The sequence below is a fragment of the Trachemys scripta genome, chromosome 7 (genome assembly GCF_013100865.1).
Source record: "Trachemys scripta elegans isolate TJP31775 chromosome 7, CAS_Tse_1.0, whole genome shotgun sequence".
Taxonomy (NCBI): Eukaryota; Metazoa; Chordata; order Testudines; family Emydidae; genus Trachemys; species Trachemys scripta.
Genome location: NC_048304.1, coordinates 53,786,454 through 53,796,853, shown reverse-complemented (window position 1 = coordinate 53,796,853; position 10,400 = coordinate 53,786,454). Strand labels below are relative to the sequence as shown.

Here is a 10,400-nt window from a genome sequence, read left to right as displayed (position 1 = left end):
AAGATGTAGACAAATTGGAGAAAGTCCAGAGAAGAGCAATAAAAACGATTAAAGGTCTAGAAAACATGACCTATGAGGGAAGATTGAAAAAATTGGGTTTGTTTAGTCTGGAGAAGAGAAGACTGAGAAGGGGACATAAGTTTTCAAGTACATAAAAGGTTGTTACAAGGAGGAGGGAGAAAAATTGTTTTTCTTAACCTCCGAGGAAAGGACAAGAATCAATGAGCTTAAATTGCAGCAAGGGCGGTTTAGGTTGAACATTAGGAAAAACTTCCTAACTGTCAGAGTGGTTAAGACTAGAATAAATTGCCTAGGGAGATTTTGGGATCTCCATCATTGGGGATTTTTAAGAGCAGATTGGACAAACACTTGTCAGGGATGGTCTAGATAATACTTAGTCTTGCCTTGAGTGCAGGGGACTGGACTAGATGACCTGTCAAGGTCCTTTCCAGTTCTGTAATTCTATGATTCTAAATGACTGTTTTGGAGATAGGATTGATGGAAGGGAGATGCACAGAATTACTTATGATCATTAGTGAAATTTACTCAGTTTTTCACTGTAAAGATTTAGTAATAAGTGGTTTATACAGGAAGGCTGTACTAAAAAAAGATGGCTAAGGTCTTGGTAGTCTTATTAGACCTAATAATTTTGCATTAAGGCAGACAACTTTGTAGGTTGTATAGTCATATTTTGTACAAAATATGAACTTGGAGAATCCTTAAATATAAAAAGTTACAGCTGTTTACACAGCTACTTAACTTTAGAAACACTAACTGGTCAATCAGGGCTATGTCTACACTACCGACCCTGTGCCACTGTATGGTCTCCCAGGTAGCTGCTCTATGCTGATGGGAGAGAGCTCTCCTATTGGCATAATTAAACCACCCCACAATAAGTGGCGGTAGCTATATCAGCGGGAGAGCGTCTCCTGCCAACATAGCACTGTCCACCCCAGCACTTCCGTTGGTGAAACTCATGTTGCTCAGGGAGGTGGTTTTTTCATACCCTTTACCAACAAAAGTGCTAGTGTAGACATAGCATAGTTTTTCGAAATGTTGACATTGTAAATTCATCCATCCACCAAAGTATATGAATGTGTTTGTCCAAAGTTCCTCCAGCTATAAACATCATGGTTTACTTCCCTAAACATGAATTGCTGTTTGTCAGTTTGTAAATGTAACCTGTTAGATTTTGTTTGTATGCTCTAATATCTGAATTTCGTTTCATGAATTCAATTTGAATCACAGTATCACCTGTTTGCTCAGAATTCAATGCTAAAATCCAAGTACTGAGTTCAGCTTCTGAGTGCAAAAGATGTGTGCAAGGACCATTGTGTCAAACATTAAATAAAAAGCTAAAATCCACTTGTACTAAATTAGTATTTTGTCTTACTAATAAAACACTGACAGTCTTAACTTTGCTCCTTTATAATCTCTTTCTTGGTAACATAGAGTCCAGTAAAGTGCTGTGGACCTTCAAAGAATTTGTAGAACCTAGTTGAAACCAAAATATGCCCCTAAACTTTACAGTATTTAGGGTTGTATATTAGTTTATGTAAAGAAATAATCAACCAATTATATACGATTAGGTAGATTAAGTTGCATTATATGAGTGTTGCATTTGATAAACTGTCACTTGAGATATAGGAGTCACTTCACTTCAGTTTAAAAAAAAGTCTTAACTTTCACTGTAAACTATTTGCAATCAGATCTGGGCTTGGGTGATATATTAAATTGATCATTGCCTTTTCTGCTATGTGATATTACACTCTTCATCTTTCTCATTCATTTTGCATGCATCTGCTCACTTCTGTACAGCCACAGTAGAGGCAATTGAGGCTGAAAAAGGTATGATCAGAGTCTTTGCCAGTGGCAGAGATCTGTGGTGTCTGGGCGGGAATTCAAAAGTATTCTGTGTGCATGTGTCTTACATTCAACTTGCACAACCAGAGATGAATCAACTGTATTAATTCATCCTTTTTACATGTAACATTCATTTCTTGCCTTAGGATAATAACTTCCTTTAATAATGTTTCAGAGAAATCATTTTGTTTTTCTCCAGTTTCTTTACAAAATGTGCAATAGTTTTTTTGCTTTTTATTTGTGTAAAGCATGTTGTGATATGTGGTTTGTGTCTTGACAACTTTAAAAAGTGGTAGTGTTGAATTTTATTTTTTCTGAATTACACTGCAGATATGTTTTGAGTTGGAGGTGGGGGTTATTTATGCATGTTTCTTTTGATGAAGTTTATTTTTAGTGGCTTGAAACCTAATCTTGTCATCACTTTCCATAACACATCTGGTAGTGCAAGACCTATCATTACAGTGTTCCTATTTTTACTATGTGATTTTGAAGGTAGTTTGCTGACCAAATTTGTTTATAGTCTGTACACACACCTGACAATGAAAGGCATAGCAAAATACAGGGGTTGCCAATGCTGCTGTACCAAATATGTTGCTGTACAGGCACCCTTTGTTAATGTTAATGTTGTTACAACTCCATACAATTTTAGGGTATGTAAATAAAAGCCTTTTACATACACATTTTGATTTCCTATATCACAATGTTAAATGAAGTGAATGACAAACAGCATAGCACTTGGGAGACTCTCCTTAGTATGTTTCTAATTTGGTCGCAAAACACCATTTAAAGACTACTTTTTTTATATTATGGAAATCAGATATCCAAAAATGTTACCAAGAGCCAAATTCTGTTCCATTGTAATCAGTGGATACTGCATGCACACATAAAACAGAAAATTTTGTTCCTAAGACTTCAGGCTTTTCATATGATCAGCCATTTTTACATCTAAATGCAGCTGAGTAAGAAGGCATTTCCTATTTCATTTAAAATGATGTGTAGAAGAGTAATATTTAGTTTCCTGTTTAAAGCAATTCCCAACTGATGACTTCTAAGACTGGTCATGTCCATTTCAACCATCCACATGATTAGAACAGAGTTAAAGCCATATTCTGCAGTTTTGCCTGCATGAACACTGCAGGATCAGGATGTTGATTTGTATGCAAAATCTGAAGGCTTTTTTTTTTTTTTTAAAAACACTTGTGCTGCTTTGCCTTCACTGCACTTGCTGATCTGCTTATTGACATTCCATTGACGTGAACGGGATGTTAAGATGAGCCTGATATACACTGCAGCAAAGCAGTTGTTAGCACTGATCACACCAGGAGTGCTCAGCAACAAAGTAGGTTTAAGCCACCTTGTTTCTTACCTGAAAAATATTTGCCATATACTATTTTGATTGTCAGTTGAAATCATGATTGCCATTGAACATTCCAGGAAAGCACATTAGATAAGCTTTTACTAATTCAGTTGTAGAGCCATAAAAGTTCCTTTGGCTAATTTCTTAGCTGTCTTTTAAAATCATTTTATTAGAAAAAGTATATACTTTCAACTTATTTTTCTGTTACTGACCTATGAAATTTGCATTTTGTTAAGCAATACGAGGATTTTCTCCGCAACATAAAATCTGCAGTTTTGAAGAAGCAAAAGGTTTGGATAGAATCAATGAGAGAATGCCACCAAGAAAAGATGCTCCTCAGCAAGATGGTATTAATTCTGTAAACACAACAAATGCCAATGGAAACAATGGAACTGGCAACAACAATGTACAGTGACCACACCAACTTCTGGTTTTACTCGTATGTCTTGCCTGAGAATTCCTAGATTACTGCTTTTTTACATGACAACAGATGAAATAGCCAGAGGATCCATCAGTCAAACTGACTTCTTAATATGATGTGGAAAACATAACTTGATCCCGCTGAAGACAAACCATCATGCTTTTGAGGCAACAGCCCCTCTCTATAAGTGATGACGGAACATCTGTGAGCATGCTTCATATATTTACAGAAATTCCAACATTGCTGGCTGAATATTGAGGAGAGCTATGGGGAAATGGTTGGGCTGTTATCAGTAAAGCACATCTAGACTAACGTTTTATGCTTATCATAGTCAACACTTTAAGTTTACAAAATGGGATTTTCTTTTCAGCAGAGCTAATTTGTTTGTTTGTTTTTCAATCAGACTTTCAAATACAACCCTAAGAGCTACTATTTATTAATGGACATTGGTTTCATGAAGTGTCTTTAAAAACATAGATTAGAATAGTCTTAAAAAAATCTGAGGCTGCAAAAACTATATGTTAAATGGAAAAAATGCCAAAAATCTCAGTTGGTCATTCTGTAAAATGCTGACCTCAGGTGTACTCCTTAGATGTTGCTAATTCTGTATTATATTCACTGTATTTTTTAGTTAAAGCTTATCAGAAGATTTCTATGTAGGAATGTTTATTACTTGAACACAGATTTTAAAGTATTTAATGTAGAAACTTTTATGCCCAGCTTTTGAGACTCTCCCCACACCTTGAATTTAAAATATATATAAATAAATTTTAGAAGTCTGAAAAATAATGCAATTGTTAATTTTAAGGTACTTTTAATTGAACTTTGTACATTATGTTAAAGTACATTTTGATTCATATCAAGTCTGTAAAGCTTGGCATTGTATTTTGTGTATGCATGTTTTCATTTTGCAAATATTTAATATATAGACCTCTGATGTACAGGAACAACATCTATAGGTTATATAGATGTTATGGGTACTTTTACTTTATTGTGAGTATTAAAGATGCTTAAATAGCTAATAATCACTGGGCAGGCTGAATAGCTGCAAGCTTTTTATTATTTTTCTTAATTCTGTAAAGGAAACTGAAAATGTTATTGAAATATTTATGCAGTACATAAGCAATTGTTCTGTTCAGTTGTAAAGCATTAGTGAAAGTGTAAAATCGAGACTGCATGTTTTTTTAGCTACAGGACTGCTTGGTTAAACTAAAAATTGAAACCATATGCTGATTTGTTCACAAATAATGAACTGTACTGTTTGCCACTGTACTTCGTTATATATTTTGACATTTGCTACCTACCTTTCTCATCCCCTGGAACACAACTTGAAACTTAAGTCACTAGAGTTCATCTCCCTTTTTGTTTGCCATAAAGTACAATCTCTAGAAACCCCTGTCTAAGTTGAAAATTTTATGCATGTTCTGAAATATTCAAGTATTTTATAAACAGTAGCACACAATAAATTTTGTGCATGGGCTGCTGCTTCTAACATCGTGTTTTTGTTTTATTATTTTGAACAGTATTTTTCTAAATCATTTTAAATTGGCAGAAAAATGGATATAGTGTAAATGGTCACTTAGTTCAGCTTTAAAGCAATATTTTAAAGCAATATAATTGAAGCTTAAATTGTCATCTTGAATTTCTGCTTCCATTTATTTTGCTAATTTTCGTTTAGCGAGTTCTTGCAAATAAAATACTTCAGAATTTTTCTCGACATTAAATTTGACATCCAATGATTTGTAGAAACCTACAAGGAAGGTCAATATTAGGGTTCATTCAAGTTTTTTTTTTAAAAAGCTGTTCATTATTGATGCCTTTTGTATTTGCTCAGTGGTTGTGAATGACCATTTGTGATGTCAAGTAAGGTGGCTTATTTGAGAGTCAATAGTTGATAATATGATAAGGTTGAATCTTGCTAGTCTGTTTTGGTTGAAGGTAAATGAGAAAATCTACTAAAAAAGACTATAGTATATTCTGAACTGTAAACCTATTCTGGTTTTACTTTATTTATTTTAGATGCAGTTTAACTGGAAATAGTGATGAACAATCTGAACACAGAAGACCAAGTGACAAACAAAGGTAAGTGTTATCAGTAGACATAATTCATGGGCTATGTAGTCTCTGACATGTGACACTGGAACAGAGCAAAATTTGCACCAGTATCATAAACGTATAAATAGGGGCCTGTCAATTTCATGGTCATAGGATTTTAAAAATCATAAATTTCATGATTTCAGCTATTTAAATCTGAAATTTCACAATGTAATTGTAGGGATCCTGACCCAAAAAGGAGTTGTGTGTGGGGGGGTCACAAGGTTATTGTAGGAGGGGTTGCAGTACTGCTACCCTTACTTCTGTGCTGCTGCTGCTGCTGCTGGCAGCGGCGCTCTCTTCAGAGCTGGGCAGCTAGAGAGTGGTGGTTGCTGGCCGGGAGCCCAGCTCTGAAGGCAGAGCCGGTGCACTGCTGCTGGTGGCAGAGTAAGGATGGCATGGTATGGTATTGCCACCCGTACTTCTGTGCTGCTGCTGGCAGGACGCTGCCTTCAGGGCTGGGCGCCTGGCCAACATCCCCTGTGTCGCCAAGCTCTGAAGGCAGAGCAGAAGTAAGAGTGGCAATACCATGATCCCTTTAAAATAACCTTGTGACACTCCTCCTGCAACTCCCTTTTGGGTCAAGACACCCAATTTGAGAAACACTGGTGTCCTGCCATGAAATCTGTATATAGCATAGGGTAAAAGCACACAAAAGACCAGATTTTATGCGGGGAGGGACACCAGATTTCATGATGGTCTGTGACGCATTTTTCATGGCCGTGAATTTGGTAGGGGCCTAGGTATAAAAATTTGACCTAGACGATGGTCTGCCAGTGCTGCCTTTTTGATGGTGTGAATTGGAAAAATCCACCAATCCTCAGCCAATTGTCTTTAACTGATTGGTTCTCTGTGACCAGTTTTGATAAGGTAGTATTCCAAACATGCACGAAATATAATACAATTAAAACCTCATACTCTCTGTGAATACAATCCCCAGGCTTCGGAAGATCCCAGCATATGTGGTGAGCAACACCAAAGCCTAATGTAATTTGAAAATCTTAAAAGCCTGTTAAAAATAGATATGCTTTATTGAGATTGTTTTTGCCTGAATCTCAACTTGCTCTGTGGATCACTACTTTACTAGAACACCTTTAGGCAGAGAAATCTGCCTCTGGGTGGGTAACTGGTTTTTAAGAAGGTAATCCTTTCACATAAATGAAGATGTCCTCCATCTTATCTCTGAAAAACATTCTTCCAGTAAAAGGCAGATAAAGGAGCAACTCCTGAATATGCCTGAAACTGAATACTCTGAGTTGTGTATACTTATCAATAGTGTCCCAGTCAGATGCATTAAACATCTCTCAGTGGATGCATTGTCATCTCCATTGTTGTATGCAGTGTTGTTGTAACCATGTTGGTCCCAGGATATTAGAGAGACAAGGTGGGTGAGTGTCAGAGTCACCGGATCAATGCTCTGGAACTACTCCCTATGAAGCCAGCCAGGACTCTGAGGAGCCTCCTCTCTCTGAGCATACTGTCGCCAGGACACGAAGTTTACACAGCTTCGACCTTCTTGAGTCTGACCTTGGAGCATTCAGCATTCCCTTCCACACCATGTGCTTCTCGCAGCAAGTCCGCCTGGGCAGGTTTCCTGGGGAAGGCAGAGGGCCCTGCCCCCCAACTCCACAGTCAGTGACTCTCAGCCAGCCAGTAAAACAGACGTTTATTATTTGACAGGAACACAGAGTAGAACAGAACTTGTTAGCACAGAAATCAGTGACTTTCAGCCAAGTCCATCTTGGGGAGTCCTGGGCCAGAAGCTCTGTACTCCCCCTCTTCCAGTCCCCCCAAGCAGTCTGCCAGCTTCCAGTGACCCGACCTCAGACATCCCCATTGCTCCTCCTTCTTGTCTTTGTCTCACTTTCAGGGCAAAGAGTCACCTGGTTGCATCCCCCTACTAGGTCTCAGGTTACGAAGGGCACTGGTCATAGCATACATGCAGGCAGCTGGAGCAGCCTCACTTGCCCCAGAGGGTCTCAGCCAAAGTCACACACCCCTATTCCCATCACCGAGGTATTGGTGCGGCACACAATATTCATGCAAAACAGTAAAACTCACATAAGCTAAACAGTAAGACTCACATACAACATAAAAAGGGAAAATCCCCACTTCCTCACAGTGAGATAATATCTTTTATTGGACCAACTTCTGTTGGTGAGAGAGACAAGCTTTTGAGTTACACATAGCTCTTCTTCAGGTCTAGGAAACGTACTAAGAGTGTCACAGCCAAATAGAAGGTGGAGCAGATTGTTTAGCATAAGTAGTTAACACATTTCATAACTTCACTAGACACTAAAAATCATGGACTGAATAGAGACTGGATTTATGGCTTGTTACAACAATCTGTAACCCACTAACAAGCTCCCCCTCTCCCCCCCCCCAGTGTGAGCCTGAATGTCTACACAGCAATTTATCAGCCCTGTGGCATGAGAGTCAGCTGATTCAGGCCATCCACAGTTGTTTTTTCAATGCCTATGTAGACATACTCTTGAGTACATTTCCCAGGCCTGAAGAAGAGCTCTTTGTAAGCTCGAAAGCTTGTCTGTCACCGACAGAAGTTGGTCCAGTGAAAGATATTACCTCACCCACTTTGTCTCTCTTGTCATCTCCATACATTTGATCTTCAGGATGAGGTTTTTTTGTTTGTTTTTGATGCCCTCCTGCTTATTTTGGGGATGAAAATCTGAACTCTAGCACCATCCAGTCACATTTCAGCAGGAAATCCTTCTGATTTGTCAATGTGAGTGTTCAGCTTTGTCAGTTTCTAAGGGTATGTCTACACTACGAAATTAGTTCGAATTTATAGAAGCCGGTTTTATTGAAACCGGTTGTATACAGCCGATTGTGTGTGTCCCCACATAAAATGCTCTAGGTGCTCTAGTCGGCGGACCGCGTCCACAGTACGAGACTAGCGTCGACTTCCGGAGCATTGCACTATGGGTAGCTATCCCACAGCTATCCCACAGTTCCCGCAGTCTCCGCCGCCCCTTGGAATTCTGGGTTGAGATCCCAATGCCCGGATGATGCAAAAACAGTGTCGCGGGCGGTTCTGGGTACGTCGTCAGGCCCCTCCCCCCCGTCACAGCAACGGCAGACAATAGATTCGCGCCTTTTTACCTGGGTTACCTGTGCAGACAACATACCACGGCAAACATGGAGCCCGCTCAGCTCAGCTCACCGTCACCATATGTCCTCTGGGTGCCGGCAGCCGTGGGACTGCATTGCTACACAGCAGCAGCTGCTAACTGCCTTTTGGCAGTAGACGGTGCAGTAGACTGGTAGCCTTCATCGGCGATCTGGGTGCTGGCAGCCATGGGGCTTGCCTTTTGGCAGTAGATGGTGTATTACAACTGTTAACCGTCCTCTTACAAGTTGGGTCATCGCACATTAGCAGAGTCTTCCCCGAGCAGCCGATCGTGCAATAGGCCTGAAGACCATCGTCATACACTAACTGCCAAGCGCCCAGTATTTGCTGCCAAGCACCCAGAAAGATGCCGAGGGCTATCAGTCACGCTGCACCGTCGTCTTAAGATGTAAAAAATAGATTTGCTCTGTATTCATTTGCTCCCCCCTCCCTCCGTCAAATCAACGGCCTGCTAAACCCAGGGTTTTCAGTTTAATCTTTGGGGGGACCATTCTGTGTGTCAGTTGTTTGTGTTTCTCCCTGATGCACAGCCACCGTTCTTGATTTTAATTCCCTGTACCTGTACGCCATGTCGTCACTCAGCCCGCCCTCCCTCCTTCCCCTAGTCCGTCAGATACTACTTTCGCGCCTTTACTTTGAATTCTGGGTTGAGATCCCAATGCCCGGATGATGCAAAACAGTGTCGCGGGCGGTTCTGGGTACATGTCGTCAGGCCCCTCCCCCCTCATCACAGCAACGGCAGACAATAGATTCGCGCCTTTTTACCTGGGTTACCTGTGCAGACAACATACCACGGCAAGCATGGAGCCCGCTCAGCTCAGCTGAGCTCACCGTCACCATATGTCCTCTGGGTGCCGGCAGCCGTGGGACTGCATTGCTACACAGCAGCAGCTGCTAACTGCCTTTTGGCGGTAGACGGTGTAGCATGAGTAATAGCCGTAGGGCTGCATTGCACCAGCCCCTTGCCAGGAGATGGTATATTATGACTGGTATCCATCATCGTCGTACTGGAGTGGCTGTCAATCATGGCCACCTGGGCAGACATGCTACTGTTTCGATGATGATGGCTACCAGTCGTAATATACTATTTTCTGCCAATTGCCCAGTATTGTCTGCTAAGCACCCAGAAGAGGCCGAGGGCGATGCTGGGTGCTGGCGGACGTGGGGCTGCATTGCTACACAGCAGCAGCCCCTTGCCTTTTGGCAGACGATGGTATATTATGACTGGTAACCGTCGTCATCATACTGGAGAGGCTATCACTCATGCTGCACCATCGGCTGCCAGCTTAAGATGTAAAAAATAGATTTGTTCTGTATTCATTTGCTTTCCCTTCCTCCGTGAAATCAACGGCCTGCTAAGCCCAGGGTTTTCAGTTTAATCTTTGGGGGGACCATTCTGTGTGACAGTTGTTTGTGTTTCTCCCTGATGCACAGCCACCTTTCTTGATTTTAATTCCCTGTTCCTGTACCTGTACGCCATGTCGTCACTCGGCCCTCCCTCCCTCCCGCCCTCCTTC

At 40.7% G+C, this 10,400-nt stretch overlaps 1 protein-coding gene across 13 annotated transcripts in view; it reads left to right on the top strand.

Moving 5' to 3' along the window:
• PPP3CB (protein phosphatase 3 catalytic subunit beta) overlaps positions 1–10,400 on the top strand; it is a 131,160-nt gene that overhangs the window by 75,549 nt on the left and 45,211 nt on the right. For 2 of the 13 annotated variants that reach the window (XR_004646460.1, XR_004646459.1), the window contains exons 13-16: positions 1,819–1,848; positions 3,134–3,202; positions 3,457–3,845; positions 5,661–5,723. Coding sequence is in view for 9 of the 13 variants with exons in the window: in XM_034775676.1 (XP_034631567.1) it covers positions 1,819–1,848; positions 3,134–3,202; positions 3,457–3,635 (278 nt within the window). In the remaining 4 variants the exon portion in view is untranslated. The other 11 variants (XM_034775676.1, XM_034775675.1, XM_034775679.1 and 8 more) reach the window with 7 other exon arrangements.